At 37.5% G+C, this 22066-nt stretch overlaps 1 protein-coding gene across 1 annotated transcript; it reads right to left on the bottom strand.

The window, feature by feature from the left end:
* Positions 1-11245: 11245 nt before the first annotated feature.
* Positions 11246-21145, bottom strand: LOC128236864 (glutathionyl-hydroquinone reductase YqjG-like). The gene is made up of 8 exons (XM_052951988.1): positions 20816-21145; positions 19652-19833; positions 18975-19047; positions 16472-16670; positions 15250-15343; positions 14852-14968; positions 13493-13609; positions 11246-11709 (listed from the first exon to the last, which is right to left on the bottom strand). The coding sequence occupies exons 1-8, from the start codon at positions 20892-20894 to the stop codon at positions 11611-11613; spliced, it is 960 nt and encodes a 319-aa protein (XP_052807948.1). The 5' UTR covers positions 20895-21145; the 3' UTR covers positions 11246-11610.
* Between the last annotated feature and the right edge of the window lie 921 nt (positions 21146-22066).

Raw genomic sequence — 22066 nt, 5'->3', positions numbered from 1 at the left:
CGCGTAGAACTTGGTGAAGTTATTACCGTCTGCGACCGTTGAACTCGATGAAGTTATTACCGTCTGTGTCCGTAGAACTAGATAAAGTTATTACCGTCTGCGACCGTAAAACTTGATGGAGTTATTACCGTCAGTGCGCGTAGAACTTGATGAAGTTATTACCGTCTGTGTCCGTAGAACTTGATAAAGTTATTACCGTCTGCGACCGTTAAACTTGATGAAGTTATTACCGTCTGTGTCCGTAGAACTTGATAAAGTTATTACCGTCTGCGACCGTAGAACTAGATAAAGTTATTACCGTCTGCGACCGTTAAACTTGATGAAGTTATTACCGTCTGTGCCCGTAGAACTAGATGAAGTTATTACCGTCTGCCACCGTAAAACTTGATAAAGTTATTAAAGTTATTACCGTCTGCGACCGTCAAACTTGATGAAGTTATTATCGTCTGTGTCTGTAGAACTTGATAAAGTTATTACCGTCTGCGACCGATGAAATTGATGAAGTTATTACCGTCTGCGACCGTAAAACTTGATGAAGTTATTACCGTCATTGCGCGTAGAACTGGATAAAGTTATTACCGTCTGTGTCAGTAGAACTTGATGAAGTTATTACCGTCAGTGCGTGTAGAACTTGATGAAGTTATTACCGTCAGTGCGTGTAGAACTTGATGAAGTTATTACCGTCAGTGCGTGTAGAACTTGATGAAGTTATTACCGTCTGCGACCGTAAAACTTGATGAAGTTATTACCGTCTGTGCCCGTAGAACTTGATGAAGTTATTACCGTCTGTGCCCATAGAACTAGATAAAGTTATTACCGTCTGTGTCCGTAGAACTTGATGAAGTTATTACCGTCTGTGTCCGTAGAACTTGATGAAGTTATTACCGTCTTCGACCGTAATGAAGTTATTACCGTCTGTGTCCGTAGAACTTGATGAAGTTATTACCGTCTGTGCCCGTAGAACTTGATGAAGTTATTACCGTCTGTGCCCGTAGAACTAGATAAAGTTATTACCGTCTGTTTCCGTAGAACTTGATGAAGTTATTACCGTCAGTGCGCGTAGAACTTGATGAAGTTATTACCGTCTGTGTCCGTAGAACTTGATGAAGTTATAACCGTCTGTGCCTGTAGAACTGGATGAAGTTATTACCGTCTGTGTCCGTAGAACTTGATGAAGTTATTACCGTCTGCGACCGTAAAACTTGATGAAGTTATTACCGTCAGTGCGTGTAGAACTTGTTTAAGTTATTACCGTCTGCGACCGTAAAACTTGATGAAGTTATTACCGTCAGTGCGTGTAGAACTTGATGAAGTTATTACCGTCTGTGTCCGTAGAACTTGATGAAGTTATTACCGTCTGTGTCCGTAGAACTTGATGAAGTTATTACCGTCTGTGCCCGTAGAACTGGATGAAGTTATTACCGTCTGTGTCCGTAGAACTTGATGAAGTTATTACCGTCTGTGTCCGTAGAACTGGATGAAGTTATTACCGTCTGTGCCCGTAGAATTAGATGAAGTTATTACCGTCTGCGACCGTAATGAAGTTATTACCGTCTGTGCCCGTAGAACTAAATGAAGTTATTACCGTCTGCGACCGTAAAACTTGATGAAGTTATTACCATCAGTGCGCGTAGAACTGGATGAAGCTACTACCGTCTGCGCTCGTCGAACTCGATTGGTTATTTCCGCATGTGCCCGTAGAACTCGATTTGCATATAACAGTCTGCGACCTTCGAACTCGATTTGGTATTTACCATCCGCGCCTGTAGAACTTTATCTGGTTATCGCCGTTCGCGCCCGTCCAACTCAATTGGTTATTACCATTTGCTCCCGTAAAACTCGATCTGGTTATTGCCGTTTGAGGCCGTTAACATCGATCAGGTTGTTACCGATTGCGCTCGTCCAATTCAATATGGTTATTGCTGTTTGGGCATGTTCTAAAACCTGGCCTGCTGTCTCAGCATTTTGTGTCGGGCCAGGCCATTTGAACATATTGAGAGTACAAGCACTGAATATGCTAAAACACAATGATTTACCCTTCCTTAAAAATGAACTGCATGTTTATTGTTAAGTATTTTTTCTGTGTTTTATTAAGATAAAAAGTAGTTTAATTGAATGCTTGTGAAAATTCTTAATAACAATCAGATTTTTTTTCTATTTAAGTGCACAGATCTGGGTTTACAAATCAAATCCTAAAATAAATGTGTTCACACTCAACTTTAACATACATATATATTTTATTTTTTACATAAATATGGTTTTTATTTGTGAGGATTTTTATGTTTTGTCTTTTATTTAAAATGTAGATAATCTATCTTACAGTTCATATAATAGTTGAACATCAAGTTGTTCAAAACTACATGCATACTTCAATTGTAAACCTGATTTTTGTATAAGTAAATGAATTAATCATTATTAAACTACATTCTTTATCAAAATAAAACTCACAAAAAATAGTACATTAAATAGGTAAATCATTGTGTTTCAGTATATTCAGAGCGTGTACTCTAATTATGTATAAAAATGGCCTGGCCCGACACAAAATGCTGAGTCAGCAGGCCAGGACAGGCCGGGCCCAGCCAGGCCAGGCCAGGTTTTAGAACATGCCTGCCATTTGCGCCCGTTAAACTCAATTTGGTTATCACCGTCTGCGACCGTTAAACTCAATCTGGTTATTGCTATTTGCACCCGTTAAACTCAATTTGGTTATTGCCGTTTGCACTCGTCCAACTCAATTTGGTTATTAACTTATTACCGTCTGCGACCGTTAAACTCGATCTGGTTATTGCGGTTTGCACTCGTCCAACTCAATTTGAATATTACCGTCTGCGACCGTTAAACTCGATCTGGTTATTGCCGTTTGCACTCGTCCAACTCAATTTGAATATTACCGTCTGCGACCGTTAAACTCGATCTGGTTAATAGCGTCTGTACCAGTTACATTCGACGCGGTTCTTACCGTATGTGCCCGTTAAACTCTAATTGGTTAATACCGTCTGCGCCCAATCTATTCTGCATAACCGCTGGACTGGCCATGTAGTTACGTTTTTTTTTTTTTTTGCAATCCTACATTATCTTTGATGCAGCTAATACTACACCTATATATATATATGCGTTTGTCTAAAGACGTCTAATAGGGACTTAGCCAATTGTTGGTAGGTGTTTTTAGGGTTTTAGCCAGTTTTTAGTATGACTTTTAGTGTTTAAGTCATTTGTTAGTATGCATTGTAGGGTTTTAGCCAGTTGTTAGTATGACTTTTAGTGTTTAAGCCATTTGTTAGTATGCATTGTAGGGTTTTAGCCAGTTGTTAGTATGACTTTTAGTGTTTAAGACATTTGTTAGTATGCATTGTAGGGTTTCAGCCAGTTGTTAGTATGACTTTTAGTCTTTAAGACATTTGTTATGCATTGTAGGGTTTCAGCCAGTTGTTAGTATGACTTTTAGTCTTTAAGACATTTGTTAGTATGCATTGTAGGGTTTTAGCCAGTTGTTAGTATGACTTTTAGTGTTTAAGACATTTGTTAGTATGCATTGTAGGGTTTTAGCGAGTTGTTAGTATGACTTTTAGTGTTTAAGTCATTTGTTAGTATGCATTGTAGGGTTTTAGCCAATTGTTAGTATGACTTTTAGTGTTTAAGCCATTTGTTAGTATGCATTGTAGGGTTTCAGCCAGTTGTTAGTATGACTTTTAGTGTTTAAGCCATTTGTTAGTATGCATTGTAGGGTTTTAGCCAGTTGTTAGTATGACTTTTAGTGTTTAAGACATTTGTTAGTATGCATTGTAGGGTTTTAGCCAGTTGTTAGTATGACTTTTAGTGTTTAAGACATTTGTTAGTATGCATTGTAGGGTTTTAGCCAGTTGTTAGTATGACTTTTAGTGTTTAAGTCATTTGTTAGTATGCATTGTAGCGTTTTAGCCAGTTGTTAATATGACTTTTAGTGTTTAAGCCATTTGTTAGTCGGCATTGTAGGGTTTTAGCCAGTTGTTAGTATGACTTTTAGTGTTTAAGCCATTTGTTAGTATGCATTGTAGGGTTTTAGCCAATTGTTAGTATGACTTTTAGTGTTTAAGTCATTTGTTAGTATGCATTGTAGGGTTTTAGCCAGTTGTTAGTATGACTTCTAGTGTTTAAGACATTTGTTAGTATGCATTGTAGGGTTTTAGCCAGTTGTTAGTATGACTTTTAGTGTTTAAGACATTTGTTAGTATGCATTGTAGGATTTTAGCCAGTTGTTAGTATGAATTTTAGTGTTTATGACATTTGTTAGTATGCATTGTAGGGTTTTAGCCAGTTGTTAGTATGACTTTTAGTCTTTAAGCCATTTGTTAGTATGCATTGTAGGGTTTTAGCCAATTGTTAGTATGACTTTTAGTGTTTAAGCCATTTGTTAGTATGCATTGTAGGGTTTTAGCCAGTTGTTAGTATGACTTTTAGTGTTTAAGCCATTTGTTAGTATGCATTGTAGGGTTTTAGCCAATTGTTAGAATGACTTTTAGTGTTTAAGCCATTTGTTAGTATGCATTGTAGGGTTTTAGCCAGTTGTTAGTATGACTTTTAGTGTTTAAGCCATTTGTTAGTATGCATTGTAGGGTTTTAGCCAATTGTTAGAATGACTTTTAGTGTTTAGGCCATTTGTTAGTATGCATTGTAGGGTTTTAGCCAGTTGTTAGTATGACTTTTAGTGTTTAAGCCATTTGTTAGTATGCATTGTAGGGTTTTAGCCAATCGTTAGTATGACTTTTAGTGTTTAAGCCATTTGTTAGTATGAATTGTAGGGTTTTAGCCAATTGTTAGTATGACTTTTAGTGTTTAAGCCATTTGTTAGTATGCATTGTAGGGTTTTAGCCAATTGTTAGTATGACTTTTAGTGTTTAAGACATTTTTAAGTAAGCATTGTAGGGCTTTAGCCAATTGTTAGTATGACTTTCAGTGTTTAAGACATTTGTTAGTATGCATTGTAGGGTTTTAGCCAATTGTTAGTATGACTTTTAGTGTTTAAGCCATTTGTTAGTATGCATTGTAGGGTTTTAGCCAGTTGTTAGTATGACTTTTAGTGTTTAAGACATTTGTTAGTATGCATTGTAGGGTTTTAGCCAGTTGTTAGTATGACTTTTAGTGTTTAAGCCATTTGTTTGAATGCATTGTAGGGTTTTAGCCAGTTGTTAGTATGACTTTTAGTGTTAAAGACATTTGTTAGTATGCATTGTAGGGTTTTAGCCAGTTGTTAGTATGACTTTTAGTGTTTAAGACATTTGTTAGTATGCATTGTAGGGTTTTAGCCAGTTGTTAGTATGACTTTTAGTGTTCAAGCCATTTGTTAGTATGCATTGTAGGGTTTTAGCCAGTTGTTAGTATGACTTTTAGTGTTTAAAACATTTGTTAGTATGCATTGTAGGGTTTTAGCCAGTTGTTAGTATGACTTTTAGTGTTTAAAACATTTGTGTGTATGCATTGTAGGGTTTTAGCCATTTGTTAGTATGACTTTTAGTGTTTAAGCCATTTGTTAGTATGCATTGTAGGGTTTTAGCCAGTTGTTAGTATGGCTTTTAGTGTTTAAGCCATTTGTTAGTATGCATTGTAAGGTTTTAGCCAATTGTTAGAATGACTTTTAGTGTTAAGCCATTTGTTAGTATGCATTGTAGGGTTTTAGCCAGTTGTTAGTATGACTTTTAGTGTTTAAGACATTTGTTAGTATGCATTGTAGGGTTTTAGCCAGTTGTTAGTATGACTTTTAGTGTTTAAGACATTTGTTAGTATGCATTGTAGGATTTTAGCCAGTTGTTAGTATGACTTTTAGGGTTTAAGCCATTTGTTAGTATGCATTGTAGGGTTTTAGCCAGTTGTTAGTATGACTATTAGTGTTTAAGTCATTTGTTAGTATGCATTGTAGGGTTTCAGCCAGTTGTTAGTATGACTTTTAGTGTTTAAGACATTTGTTAGTATGCATTGTAGGGTTTTAGCCAGTTGTTAGTATGACTTTTAGTGTTTAAGTCATTTGTTAGTATGCATTGTAGGGTTTTAGCCAATTTTTAGTATGACTTTTAGTGTTTAAGCCGTTTGTTAGTATGCATTGTAGGGTTTTAGCCAATTGTTAGTATGACTTTTAGTGTTTAAGCCATTTGTTAGTATGCATTGTAGGGTTTTAGCCAGTTGTTAGTATGACTTTTAGTGTTTAAGCCATTTGTTAGTATGCATTGTAGGGTTTTAGCCAGTTGTTAGTATGACTTTTAGTGTTTAAGCCATTTGTTAGTATGCATTGTAGGGTTTTAGCCAGTTGTTAGTATGACTTTTAGTGTTTAAGCCATTTGTTAGTATGCATTGTAGGGTTTTAGCCAATTGTTAGTATGACTTTTAGTGTTTAAGCCATTTGTTAGTATGCATTGTAGGGTTTTAGCCAATTGTTAGTATGACTTTTAGTGTTTAAGCCATTTGTTAGTATGCATTGTAGGGTTTTAGCCAGTTGTTAGTATGACTTTTAGTGTTTACGCCATTTGTTAGTATGCATTGTAGGGTTTTAGCCAATTGTTAGTATGACTTTTAGTGTTTAAGCCATTTGTTAGTATGCATTGTAGGTTTTAGCCAATTGTTAGTATGACTTTTAGTGTTTAAGCCATTTGTCAGTATGCATTGTAGGGTTTTAGCCAATTGTTAGTATGACTTTTAGTTGTGTAAGCCATTTGTTAGTATGCATTGTAGGGTTTTAGCCAGTTGTTAGTATGACTTTTAGTGTTTAAGCCATTTGTTAGTATGCATTGTAGGGTTTTAGCCAGTTGTTAGTATGACTTTTAGTGTTTAAGCCATTTGTTAGTATGCATTGTAGGGTTTTAGCCAATTGTTAGTATGACTTTTAGTGTTTAAGCCATTTGTTAGTGTGCATTGTAGGGTTTTAGCCAATTGTTAGTATGACTTTTAGTGTTTAAGACATTTGTTTGTATGCATTGTAGGGTTTTAGCCAATTGTGAGTATGACTTTTAGTGTTTAAGCCATTTGTAAGTATGCATTGTAGGGTTTTAGCCAGTTGTTAGTATGACTTTTAGTGTTTAAGCCATTTGTTAGTATGCATTGTAGGGTTTTAGCCAATTGTTAGTATGACTTTTAGTGTTTAAGCCATTTGTTAGTATGCATTGTAGGGTTTTAGCCAATTGTTAGTATGACTTTTAGTGTTTAAGCCATTTGTTAGTATGCATTGTAGGGTTTTAGCAAATTGTTAGTATGACTTTTAGTGTTTAAGCCATTTGTTAGTATGCATTGTAGGGTTTTAGCCAGTTGTTAGTACGTTTCATCGTTTTTAATCAATTGTTAGAATGTCTTATAGGGTCTAAGCCAGTTGTAAGTATGTCTTCAGGGATTGAGCCAATTGATGGTATGTGTAATAGGGCTTTAGCCAAATGTCAGTATGCCTAGGTTTCAACTGCCAAAGATGAAAAGTGAACATGTTTTTATAATCGTATTTTAAGTTTATATCAAAAGAAAAGAAATACTTGACAGTCTCAAGTATTTAATTCTTTAAAGGCAAAAGGTGCACATGCTGGTCTCCCTGAGGACAGAAGGGTGCACATACTGGTCTCCATGAGGACAAAAGGGTGCACATGCTGGTCTAAATGAGGACAGAAGGGTGCACATACTAGTCTCCATGATGACAGAAGGGTGCACATGCTAGTCTCCATGAGGACAGAAGGGTGTACATGCCGTTCTGAGTGCACATGTTGGTCTCCATGAGGACAGAAGGGTGCACATACTGGTCTCCTTGAGGACAAAAGGTGCACATGCTGGTCTAAATGAGGACAGTAGGATGCACATACTGGTCTCCATGATGACAGAAGGGTGCACATGCTAGTCTCCATGAGGACAGAAAGGTGCACATGCTGTTCTGAGTGCACATGTTGGTCTCAACGAGGACAGAAGGGTGCACATACTGGTCTCAACGAAGACAGAAGGGTGCACATACTGGTCTCTATGAGGACAGAAGGGTGTTCATACTGGTCTCCATGGGTACATAAGGGTGCACATACTGGTCTCTATTAGGAGAGAAGGGTGCACATACTGGTCTCCATGAGGGCAGAAGGGTGCATATAACGGTCTCCATGGGGACAGAAGGGTGCACATACTGGTCTCCATAAGGATAGAAGGGTGCACATACTGGTCTCCATGAGGAGAGAAGGGTGCACATACTGGTCTCCATGAAGACAGAAGGGTGCACATACTGGTCTCCATGAGGAGAGAAGGGTGCACATACTGGTCTCCATGAGGACAGAAGGGCGCACATACAGGTCTCCATGAGGACAGAAGGGTGCACATACTGGTCTCCATGAGGAGAGAAGGGTGCACATACTGGTTTCTATGAGAAGAGAAGGGTGCACATACTGGTCCTCATGAGGAGAGAAGGGTGCAATACTGGTCTCCATGAGGAGAGAAGGATTCATATACAGGTCTCCATGAGGAGAGAATGGACCACATACTGGTCTCCATGAGGAGAGAATGGTGCACATACTGGTCTCCATGAGGACAGAAGGGCGCACATACTGGTTTCCATGAGGAGAGAATGGTGCACTTACTGGTCTCCATGAGGAGAGAAGGGTTCACATACTGGTCTCCATGAGGATGGAAGGGTGCACATACTGGTCTCCATAAGGAGAGAAGGGTGCACATACTGGTCTCCATGAGGAGAGAAGGGTGCATATACTGGTCACCATGAGGATAGAAGGGTGCACATACTCATACTGGTCTCCATGAGGAGAGAAGGGTGCACATACTGGTCTCTATGAGGACAGATGGGTGCACATACTGGTCTCCATGAGGACAGAAGGGTGTACATGCTGGTCTCCATGAGGACAGAAGGGTGTACATGCTGGTCTCCATGAGGGCAGAAGGGTGTACATACTGGTCTCCATGAGGGCAGAAGGGTGCACATACTGGTCTCCATAGTGGGCAGAAGGGTGCACATGCTGGTCTCCATGAGGGCAGAAGGGTGTACATACTGGTCTCCATGAGGGCAGAAGGGTGCACATACTGGTCTCCATGAGGGCAGAAGGGTGCACATACTGGTCTCCATGAGGGCTAAGGGTGCACATGCTGGTCTCCATGAGGGCAGAAGGGTGTACATACTGGTCTCCATGAGGGCAGAAGGGTGCACATACTGGTCTCCATGAGGACAGAAGGGTGTACATGCTGGTCTCCATGAGGACAGAAGGGTGTACATGCTGGTCTCCATGAGGACAGAAGGGTGTACATGCTGGTCTCCATGAGGGCAGAAGGGTGTACATGCTGGTCTCCATGAGGACAGAAGGGTGTACATGCTGGTCTCCATGAGGACAGAAGGGTGCACATACTGGTCTCTATGAGGACAGAAGGGTGTACATGCTGGTCTCCATGAGGGCAGAAGGGTGCACATTCAGGTCTGTATGAGGACAGAATGGTGCACATACTGGTCTCCATGAGGGCAGAAGGGTGCACATACTGGTCTCTATGAGGGCAGAAGGGTGCACATACTGGTCTCCATGCGGACAGAAGGGTGCACATGCTGGTCTCCATGAGGGCAGAAGGTTGCACATACTGGTCTATATGAAGACAGAAAGGTGCACATGCTGGTCTCCATGAGGACGGAAGGGTGCACATACTGGTCTCCTTGGGGACAAAAGGTGCACATGCTGGTCTAAATGAGGACAGTAGGATGCACATACTGGTCTCCATGATGACAGAAGGGTGCACATGCTAGTCTCCATGAGGACAGAAGGGTGCACATGCTGTTCTGGGTGCAAATGTTGGTCTCCATGAGGACAGAAGGGTGCACATGCTGGTTTCAACGAGGACAGAAGGATGCACATACTGGTCTCTATGAGGACAGAAGGGTGTTATACTGGTCTCCATGAGGGCAGAAGGGTGCACATACTGGTCTCTATGGGGACAGAAGGGTACACATACTGGTCTCTATGGGGACAGAAGGGTACACATACTGGTCTTCATAAGGATAGAAGGGTGCACATACTGGTCTTCATAAGGATAGAAGGGTGCACATACTGGTCTCCATGAGGACAGAAGGGTGCACATACTGGTCTTCATAAGGATAGAAGGGTGCACATACTGGTCTCCATGAGGACAGAAGGATGCACATACTGGTCTCCATGAGGACAGAAGGGTACACATACTGGTCTCCATGAGGACAGAAGGGTGCACATACTGGTCTCCATGAGGACAGAAGGGTGCACATACTGGTCTCCATGAGGGAAGAAGGGCGCAAAGACCGGCCTCCATGAGGGTAGAAGCTTTCACATGCTGGTCTCCATGAGGACAGAGGGGTGCACATACTGGCTTCTATGGAAAGAGAAAGGTTCACATACTGGTTTCCATGAAGACAGAAGCTTTCACATACAGGTCTCCATGAGGGCAGAGGGGTGCACACTGGTCTCATTGAGGACAGAAGGGTGCATATACTGGTCATAATTCTGTTTTTTTTATTTTTAAATTCCGAAAGCTTGAAAATATATGTATATATGTTTATTTATTTGTTTATTTGCATCGTAAGTTAAGAGAACATGATACGTATGTTGTACCCTTTAAATAACCTGCCTGTATTTTAGAATTTATCATGCTGTTTTTCTGTGATATATCAATAAACCACTCAATGAAAGTGAACCAAGTCATAGCTGGCTAAAAACCCATGCTCGTTTTGTAATGCATGCAAGCAGGTGTATTGAATTCGATATTTTTTCATTTATGACCTTCCTGACAAGATATGGTATATTACTGTATGATCTCATTATAATCATGCAACCTTATTTATGCCCTCTACATTGCCGATAATTTATTAATAAAACATTAATTGTTTAAGTTTTGAAGGGGTTCTATAAAATAAACATCCAATAAAACCAGTAATATTCATTCGTGGGAATACTTCTTCTTAATATTAACATTGTTATATGTATAGGCCATGAAAGTCTTCGAAAATGGTGAATAAGAATGTGATTTATCAAAAAACAATGCATACGATTTAGTTACAGATAAATAATATTACCGATGTTTAAGCGCTTTTTAATTGTGGAATTTGTGGCTATGAAGTTATTAATAAAAAAACCCTCATTTATTAAGATTAATATTTTTATCTGTATCTTAATAATATGTTCGTTTTTGTTTTTTATCATTTAAATCAAAATAGTTAAAGATGATTAAAATGATAAAAAAAACTTTTTTGCATCAATCTTTTTGTGCGCCTTTAACTGAAATACAAAGTCATCAGTTATTTTCAAGACACAATGTAGACAACATATTACACAATGTGTATTGTTTTTATTAACTATTATCACGTGACAACAAATATCATTCAAATTTATGTCGAAACAGCATCAATCAACATTTCAAAAGCATCGTCATACTATTTAGTACAAATCAAATCATTTGATATGTTTAACACTGATTCTTTAAAGTTCCATTCAAAATCTGCTGCAAAATCCAACGAAGTGCTTAATAATATGAGCATAACACAACAAAAATGTAACATAAAACACCGGAGAAATCGAATGAAAAATCATTAAGGTTCTGCTACAACTATGTATGGCAATTTCCCATCAATCAAGACTTCTAGGTGCCATCCGAAGAAGAACCGATAACTGATTATGAAGAACTGAGAGACTCCCGGTTGTGAGGTTCAGTAAAATCCAGGTCAGGACCAACAGGGGTGATATGAAAAGCGTTAATCGATCCGTGCGACTCCTGAAAAACGATGGCATCAGTTTTAAACATCCATATATGTTTGATTTGATATCAATGATTTGATTCCGCTCGACTTCGTACACAGCTTAAGGCTTTATTTTTTTCAAATATAACTAAGGATATAACGCAATCTGATTCATTTATCAACAATGAATATTGATCGATGTTCTATAAAATAACAATGTCGTTTGAGAGTCAAAACTATTTTATAGACTGCATTGATGTCCTCTCAAACTGGCGAAGAACCTGAACCTACATGTATGTGCTAAATGCATGTGGGTTTTTTCAACTCTACAGGGTCAAACGTATCCTTAATATGTAATCGATTCCACAGTTACCTGGTATTTTGACTGCGTTTGACCATTCGAGCTACATGTATTCGATTCGAGCGATTCGGTCCCTAAGTTGATCTCTTGTTTTGATAATTATTTAAAAAAAAAATGTGTTCATGTACTCTTTGATGCACAAAATGAATATTAAATATAATCATACCAAATGATAAGAATTAAATGAAATATCAAAACAAATGTAATATGTAAGAAATACGTACAAAAGTTGATTATTTGATTACTTTGCATCACAGAGTAAAAAAACACACATTTTTTTATAATAATCAGACCATGAGAGCAACCTAGGGACCGAATCGCTAGCTCGACAGGCCAAAACTGCAGTCCAAATACAAGGTAAATTTTATCAATTCAACTGCATGTTCTTCATTCTTCAACAATCTGAAGAGTATCATCGGTCTTGCGGTATTGAAATGACATAAAATGATATCGGGGAATATATGGTACTGCTTGTACGTTGATTCATTCATTCTCAAGAAAGGCCAACATGTGCCGAACACATTGTTACGGACTTGGAACAAAATAACTCCAATTGACCAGTTAATCATTGTCGGTAAACTTCGGTACTTTCATACATACCTTGCGGAAATGATTGACAATATCTCATTTAAATAAATATTGCATGACGCAGGTGATACAACTATCCTTTCAATAAAATAGCATGTTACAAGTTTTACTCTTCAATAATAACCCTATATTGTCAGTTGTCTCCAAAGGCGAGTGGTCTAAGCAGCTTACCACTGCGCTAACCGGACAACCCCGTTTAAAAATTGCAGTTACAAGGGAGACCGAGATCAATTCGAGGTTTCGCAAGTACACTTTTTCTAAAAAAAAAACCCATTAGCAGTCCAAATGTCTGTGCATATTTCCGCATTAAAGCTTTTCGAAACCAAAGCAACTGCCTTATAAATCGTTCACGCTAACGAAATTTTCCTAACCAAACTGCCCAATTTACACAACGAAGCATAGCGCAGTAGTGTGTCGGGAGTATCTGACGATGCCAGTTATGCACCAGTCAATTGTAACCACGGCTCCCCCAGGTCCGGGGAATAGCGGGGACTTTGACTTTCGGTCCAGCCAACCCCGGCTAAAATCCTCACCCTGCGGGGACGAACAGATGGTCAAATCCCCACCAAATGCCCCCGCATCCCAGGGACCCTAGGTAAGGTCCATTCCCCGCTATATTTAACGTTAAGATAAAACCACCGCATTCACCCAGCACTTCGGGGCCACCTGAAAGGTAAAAACACGGCCAATTTTCCCGGCTATCCCCGGTATACCCCCGGCCTGGAGGGGGAGGGGGGCGTGGTTACAATTGACTGGTGCATTAATGTGTAGATTGTTATTATCCCAATTCTGCCCTCAAAAGATGCCAATTATGTTATATGGCTTTATTCAAACATGACAAAGTACAACATAAAGAAACGGGAACATACGTGGTAGTGCCTGCGAATGTGTTCTTTATCAACTGTCACCGCGAACCCCGGTGTCTGGTAGAGATCACGTGTGTACGCCCACAGTGATGGGTACTCCTTTATCATCTTTTTGTTACACTGTAAAATAGTAGAGGATTAATTAACGTGGCTTATTAGGTGGAGTACTCACGCACTAGTTTAAAGATGCACTACAGATCTACAACAATTAATACAAATGTTTTATATTCCAAAAAGGATGAATAAATGTCGAAAACAATGGTTCTAATGAAGGATACCTAGATTAATTTGAAAGAAAGGTGCATAACACATGTTATTTTTACCTTATGAGACTATAGTAGATCACACTAAAACTTTTTAGTATTCACCAATCATTTAATATTTTTGCGTTTTCAGCTATTAAATACACAATTACACTCTTGTAATCAGTCAATAATATTTTCCATAAATGCATTATCTAGTAAGTAGTTAAAGGTTTATCAGTCAAAATGTATGTTTGTTATACATGTGTATGTATTGTTTTTGAATAAGAGTGTCACTTTAAGTCACCAGTGAGCTGCTCTTTCACGGACCGTTCAAATGCGGTCACCTCAACATTTGCTAATAAGTATATGCTGATGCATATGAAGTACATATGTCAATTTTGTCGAGTATGTTGTCTGCTGTTGCTGGTTTGTATGCTTTATGTGTCACAAAACGAATTGTACATCTGACCTTGACCTTGACACGTTAAACCGCGTCACCGTTAAACTGTTCACTACTCGGCTTATCCCGGTAGTTTTCATCGGGTTAGTATAAAATCTAACATTTCTAACAATCCTTGGATTGTCTGCAGTTTTTGATATTTAAGCCTGAGAACATAATAATTCCGCATCAATAATTAGACAATAGAAATATCCGAATGTCAATTAGCCAAGTGTGTATGTCTACACATGTTCCGGTGCGTCATCATGAGTATATCATTTTAAGAAACAGTATCTACATCGCGTATACATCGGGACACTTCGGCCATCTCCGCCGTACGACGAGTCTCGATATATGCCGGTGCATTAGCAAAAGTAGTTCGTAAAATTATTATTTATTGTATTAACGTTTTAACGTGTAATGTTCATTACTAAAATCAAATTGATTTCCAGTGGAGTGTATTATAGCATAAATAATTAAGATTACCAAGAGTAAATTATTTAGGCTTAACTGCTAAATTGGAATTACTAAGTACAACGCGAACTACTTGCAGCGTAGATAAATGTAAAGAATTCTGAGATTGTGAACCGTCTATATTATACACATCCGAGGTTGTTTTTGAAAGGAAATGGTCTAGATGCTCCGATTGCATCACAGTTGAAGCAATTCTGACTTTACCTTGAAATGTTGGTGGTAGACCCAGTCAAACCGGACTAATGTGGTAAACAGTCGGATATCAGCCTCTGTCATCCGTGCGCCCAACAAGTAGCGACTTTTACTCAGGATATCTTCAACCTGAAATAAAAGTCCCTAATAATGATAACTTGCATACTATAATACTGTTCCGTTTGATATTAACTTAATATATAAAGTAGATTTTATGTATACAGTGATTATACCGTTATGTAGACTTGCTAGAATTGCTTGCAACTAACTTGCATTGGACGAAAGGTGAAACGAAAATAATTTCTTGCAATATACTTGCATATGCGAAAGATGAAACACAGTGTTTACATTTTTAAAATGTGTTTGTACAATATAAGCGCATATAACGCAATTCAGTAATACGATTCTACCTTGTCTAAATGTTCAAACAATGGTCCTACAGCCTCGTTGTACGCCTCCTGGGTCTGGGCAAACCCGCATCTGTATACACCATTGTTGATGTATCTGTATAAGAAACAGCAACATTGTCCCATTATGGAGTATGCGAAGTATGAATATATGTACATGTGATTGTATATATATCACATATTATATAATAATATGTACGCACCCTAAAATCGTCCAAGTTCACTTTTCATTTCAATGTAAGAGAAAAAAGGTAGTTAAACATGTCTAAAGAGCACCATTTAAGACTAGAAAGTGTTATATTTTGTTAGGGAGTATCCCAACCCCTTGCCAATGCATTCAGCTTTATAAAGTTCGGTTCTTAGTGCGGGGCGCACGTCAAAAGGTTACGACCCAAAGTCACGCACCCTCTAACGTCAAATCCTTGAGCTCTGGTAAAACTAGTAAAATGCAGGAATGCAATATGTAGATTTACACTATGTTATGCTGTCTGATTGTATACTTATGGTTAAACATATCTGAATTCGAATGTGCTTTAAATTTGAGAAGTTATAATGGGTGTGATTTAAAAAAACAACACACACACATCCAAACAGTTTTTGTATCAATGAGTTGGTGTATTCTTAAAGAAACAAACTTTATCACATAAGTTTATATCTCTGTCTGTTTTTAAGCATTCTCGGCAAAATTGTGATTGCCAATTCTAATCAAAATGACACGTTTCTCCCAATCAGAAAGCCAAAAGCGTCTTTCCAAAAATGGTGAGAAAAAATAGTTCAGTTATGCAAGGGAAGGAACGGCTGTAAAGGGATTCCCTCATGTTTTGTAAAATGCACTTTTTTATGACAAAATAAAGTGTGTCAAATCATTAGGAACCCTTTAACAAAAGTTGATAAATGTCCAAATATTATCTTTGAAGACTACTTTTTTGAATTGTGGACGAGAGGTTTTGTTGTCCGTTATCTATTTTTTTTTCTCGACTGTACCGGCGTGGGTTCGCTCCCCACCAGTATGTTTTGCAATTTCGATATCAGAGTATACTAACTATAATATAAGTTTGTTCAGGTGCATTACCATGAACAAATTAGTCCAGAGATATGAGAGAGTCCATTAAATTAAATAGCGCAAACACTGATGATAATACAAATATTGATGATATCATCTAAGCACACCCATATGGTGCTGTTCAGAAAGAACATCGACTGAAAAAGTCACAAAAATACTTACGGGTAAATCCAGGAGTTTACTTCATCTATTTTCGTCCTTAATTCTTGTGGGTATAGGTCAAGATTGCGTTGTTCGTCTGTTTTACAGAACGCATTAAACTCCGTGTTGAACATGCGTATGATCTCACTAGATTCGTTATTTACGATTGTTCCTTTCTTCTTGTCCCACAAAATGGGTACGGTAAAGGCTCCAGTGTATTCTGCATGTACAAAAGGAGGCAAACATCAATGATAAACTGTGTAAAAGAGGGCAAATATCAATGATAAACTGTGTAAAAGAAGGCAAATATCAATGATAAACTGTGCAAAAGAAGGCAAATAGCAAAAAAGAAGGCAAATATCAATGATTAACTGTGCAAAAGAAGGCAAATATCAATGCAAAACTGCGCAAAAAAAGAAAAATATCAATGATAAACTGCGCAAAAGAAGGCAAATATCAATTAAAAACTGCACAAGAGAAGGCAAATATCAATGATAAACTGTGCAAAGAAAGGCAAATATCAATGCTAAACTGCGCAAAAGAAGGCAAATATCAATGCTAAACTGCGCAAAAGAAGGTAAATATCAATGCTAAACTGCGCCAAAGAAGGCAAAAATCAATGCAAAATCAATGCTAAACAAATATCAATGGTAAACTGTGCAAAGGAAGGCAAATATCAATGATAAAACTGTGCAAAGGAAGGCAAATTTCAATGGTAAACTGTGCAAAGGAAGGCAAATATCAATGATAAACTGTGCAAAGGAAGGCAAATTTCAATGGTAAATTGTGCAAGGAAGGCAAATTTCAATGATAAACTGTGCAAAGGAAGGCAAATATCAAAGATAAACTGTGCAAAAGAAGGCAAATTCCAATGCTAAACTGTGCAAAAGAAGGCAAAAATCAATGCTATACTGTGCAAAGGAAGGCAAATTTCAATGTTAAATTGCGCAAGGAAGGCGAATTTCAATGATAAACTGTGCAAAGGAAGGCAAATATCAAAGATAAACAGTGCAAAAGAAGGCAAATTCCAATGCTAAACTGTGCAAAATAAGGCAAAAATCAATGCTAAACTGTGCAAAGGAAGGCAAATTTCAATGGTAAATTGTGCAAGGAAGGCAATATCAATGATAAACTGTGCAAAAGAAGGCAAATATCAAAGATAAACTGTGCAAAAGAAGGCAAATTCCAATGCTAGACTGTACAAAAGAAGGCAAAAATCAATGCTAAACTGTGCAAAGGAAGGCAAATTTCAATGGTAAATTGTGCAAGGAAGGCAATATCAATGATAAACTGTGCAAAGGAAGGCAAATATCAAAGATAAACTGATTTCCTCTAGACATTGGGGGCGTATTATCAACGATCGTACGCGCAAATATTATCGTAAGTTTGTCATACGTCAAATCAACGATCGCAACCGCGTATTACTAAGATTCGTAAACTTACGATTATCTTAACAGGTGCGTTAAAGTTACGACAGGTGAAACGCTCTCGTAAATTTCGTAAATATGGCGGCGTTGTTTGTTTTCGACAAACCACAGTGATTTGATGGGAATAAACTCCTGCTTTGGTGTCATTTGACCTGTACAAAATTTAGTGACATTTAACCTAAAATATTTATTTTTTCTTCAGATTTATCAAAGGGTTTACTCCTATCAACTATCTAGCATAAAATAAATATGAATTACTGCAGTTTAACAATGTCAGAGGACAGGATCAGGCATTTCGAGATTTTCTGACATTGTTATACTGAAATAAATAGTTTAGGTTAAATGTCACAAAAGTTTGTACAGGTCAAATGACACCAAAGCAGGAGTTTATTACCATCAAATCACTGCGGTTTGTACAATGGCAAGGACAACTTAAAGACAGGGAAAATAAACCAGTTGTTTATGTCGCCTGCATAGGGGCCATTGGAGCCATGATTACGAACAATATCAAGTCCAAGTCAAGACTCAGACAAACACTTTTATTAAATTACAAAGCGTCATCTTTATTTATAAATAAATGTGAATAATTGTAATCTTTCGAAAAGTAATGAAATTTAACAATCTCATCATCGAAACTCAACTAGAAAGAATGTAACAATAGTTGAAGACTTACAGTTTGCAATTTGAGTCTAAACTCAGACTTGAAACTGTAAGCATGGCCTTGTCGCCCAGTTAATAATTCAATCAGGTTGTACTGCGACGTTAAGAAGGAGTGGGCGCTTCTTGCAGGTGACACATTTATTTCGTGGAATTCTAATCTAGCCTTCAAATTAAACACAGGGGTTTATACAGGATTTGACGTTAGTGGGCGCGTAACTTAGGGGCGTGACTTTTGACTTGCGCCCCTACTTAAGAACCGAAATTTATTTGGTTTAAAATGATGGCAGGGGGGTTTGTGCTACTTCCCCAAGGCAATTTTAACCATTTCTAGTCTGAAATGGTGAATTTTGGGCGTATTTTACTACCTTTTTCCTCTATTGAGAAAAAAACAAACTTGGCGTCCCTCCCCCACCCCCGGATCCGCTTGTAGTACTGACCTGGGTCCGCTTTACGGTAAACTTCGCCTATCGAGGAACACCCATTCACCGTGTCCTTGGTGCAGAGTCGTTTCTGATGAGAAAAAAGAACAAATGAGTACGTGACTGAAAATAAACTAGACAATCGATACAGTGCTTTTTGTAGCAATTTACTGCCTTCTAAAGGCTGTTTCCACTTGCGAAAAACTGTCAATTTTTTCCACTTTTTCCCAATTTGATTATTGGAGATTACGTTAATGAATAAAAAAGCAATAAATTTCTTGAAATATAAACAAAATCTTGTCAAGACTTACTCTTTCACAGCATTATGTATGTAAAAAAAGTTAAAACGTGTGTATTTGGCATACTATTAACTGTTTTAGCCTGATTTTGTATTTTTCCCAAAGTCGACTTTTTCACAATTTGCAAGGCACATGCGGTAAAAATAATAAAAAAAAATCACTGTGATAGACTTCATAATATCTCCAAATATTTCCGACAAATCAATTTCGATTTTTGTATTTTTGTGATACTGTTTACATTTCAGTCGCATGGCTTTGATAGAAAAATGAAATTCTGTGTCTTAAAACATGTGCTTATTTTACGGAAAAAAAAATCAAAATTACGATGCATAGCAAACTATTATCAGTTTGTAACGGTGGTAATTTCTATAGAATAAATCATTATCACAAACTAACGTCGGGAGTGAAACACCATCCCGGTGGTTTTTTCATCAACCAATCAACGACGTCGACGGTGATGATGTCACTGAGTCCCTTCAGGTTACGGACAATCAGGGTGCGGTGTGCCCAGGGGCATGCTAAGGAAACATACAGGTGATATCGGCCCGACTCCGCCGGAAAACCACTTGAGCCATCGGCTTTAATGGAAAACAAAGCATATACGATTGTTTAACTGACCGTGGCGACTGTTTTCCATTGTTACGATGACGTTAAGTAATGATTTAATGTTATTAGTAAGTATTTACCAAAACAAATGGTTAAATATATGGTTTAATTCGACTTGATCGCAAAACCATTTAGATGTAGTTAAAGATTGCTAGTATGTATTCTCAATACAAAATAAATGATTTGATTCGGCGCTGTCGCATAACCATTTATTCTGGGTAATTAAATACTAACACTCTTTAGTGGTCTACTATATATTTTTTAATCTACCCACCCATTGTGCCAGCCACTGTTTATATTTACTGCTTCACCTAATTAAAATCAATTGAGAAATACTGCACTGCTTAAATCTCATAAGAAAAAAATATAATGATGACCACTAGTTCTTTGTAAATACATACCAGCCTTCTTTAATTTTCTAAGTGTTCAACATTATATTGTTTAAACTATCAACTAACTGGACCAGCCACTGTTTATATCTACCGCTTCACCTGATTAACAGCTATAACTGCTGAATTACTGAAGTAACTGTGTTGGGAAACTTCAGAAATACTGCCTTCAAATTGGACAAAATATTATGTTGACCACTAAATAGTGTACAATGGACCGGCTTCGCGTTCACCTGATTACAAAAAATATTAACGGCTGACTGCTTATTTACCAATAACAAATGTACGGTAGCTTTGAAAAATACTGCCATCCCATTGGACAAAACATATAAATGTTATCATAAAAATAAATTAAAAATGTGCACATGATTTGTTAAGTTATATTAATAAAATGGGGATGTTTTCATGATACAGTATCTATTTAAAAGTTACACAGAAATATTTCATATACAAAACACATACAAAAATACAGCGACACTCAGTGTTTTCTGAAGTATAAACATGTACATTACAAAATGTATGTATACAGTATTTACATTGCCAAACCGGCGGCAGTTCTACTTACCAGTAATCCAGTTTCTGAAAATGGAGTCCTTTCTAACAAACGATCCCTTTGTATCTATATATGTTGAAACCACTGACATGGTGTCGAATAAACGTTTCAATTGCTTCACTTTTCCTCCTAGAATAGAGTGAAATGTTACACAATTAATGGTGCATTGGCCACTGCAAACATAAAATTATAGTCCCGAACACCCGCAGATGAAATATTTATAACATCTGAAGGGTGTCTGTTCTCGTTACACAAGATAGAACAATACATAGGACGTAGAACAGTATAAAAAGCAAAATGAAAACACTTTTAAAAATATTGATCAGCAGATTTGTATTTACATGAATAAAATACATGTATATAAGGTTACGTTTTAGAACACAAAAGTAGGATTGTGTTTATTTACAGACACCCGGGTCCCGATATTACCATAATTGGATTTGCTCGGTTCAATGTTAAAGACGTTGTAAATATGTATGCATCCTCTCAAATAGCAATATTTTATATCATCCTGATCGTGTCAATCAGTTCTCACCAATATACTCTCTCATAATGCCTGAACATACATTTTGTTTTTATGTATACAAAGTCGTGTATATGAAAACAAAATAAAAATATCTCAATGAGATGTTTTTTTCCGACCTAAAAACAAACACACATAACATAACAATATATGACCTGGAAATAAAAGCATATTGTTTTAAACAGGTTTCACACGTAACCAAACGCGATGTATGTCAAGGAAATTCTAAACCATTTATAGGAAAAAATATTTTAAACTGACTTAGAAGTAGAACTTTTTATAAACACAATATCTAGGACGTCATGCACTTTGACATAATTCTTTTTTGTGCGAATGTGCCGCCCTTTGCAGTTAAAAAACCCCATACATTTATATATGTAGTAACTAAAGCTGACTGTAGGATAGTTTTAATTGCGTCACTCGCAAATCGCAACTGAGTTGTATTTTTTTCTTAGTTTGAAAGAAATATATTTTCCATTTAAAACCTCGTACCATATAAAGCCAAACTGTGTGTGTCCTACACAATTGACAAGTTTTGTACTTACGTGGATTTCTTTTTTACATGTAAAAACCCTGCATTGATTCACCAGTGCGGCAAAATGGGTACCATGATGAAAGTGACTGGTGCGTGGTGACAAGTCTATCAGTTCCACTCCTGTGCCCGATTCCCGCTGCCAGCACTGGGTTCTACGCAAAGACTTACTACATGATCATCAAGATTGGTGAAAAGGTTCTTCGCC

This window comes from Mya arenaria, chromosome 6 (assembly GCF_026914265.1).
Source record: "Mya arenaria isolate MELC-2E11 chromosome 6, ASM2691426v1".
NCBI classification, from domain to species: Eukaryota; Metazoa; Mollusca; class Bivalvia; order Myida; family Myidae; genus Mya; species Mya arenaria.
This window is presented reverse-complemented; position numbering and strand designations above follow the sequence as displayed.

Bases quoted from the DNA above. Each gene is read 5' to 3' on its own strand.
- LOC128236864 (XM_052951988.1), bottom strand. From the start codon at position 20,894: ATGTCAGTGGTTTCAACATATATAGATACAAAGGGATCGTTTGTTAGA. The intron at 19,834-20,815 runs GTAAGTAGAACT...TTTCCATTAAAG, and splicing joins TTTCAGAAACTGGATTACTG to CCGATGGCTCAAGTGGTTTT. The intron at 14,969-15,249 runs GTAGAATCGTAT...CTTTTATTTCAG, and splicing joins TGTTTGAACATTTAGACAAG to GTTGAAGATATCCTGAGTAA.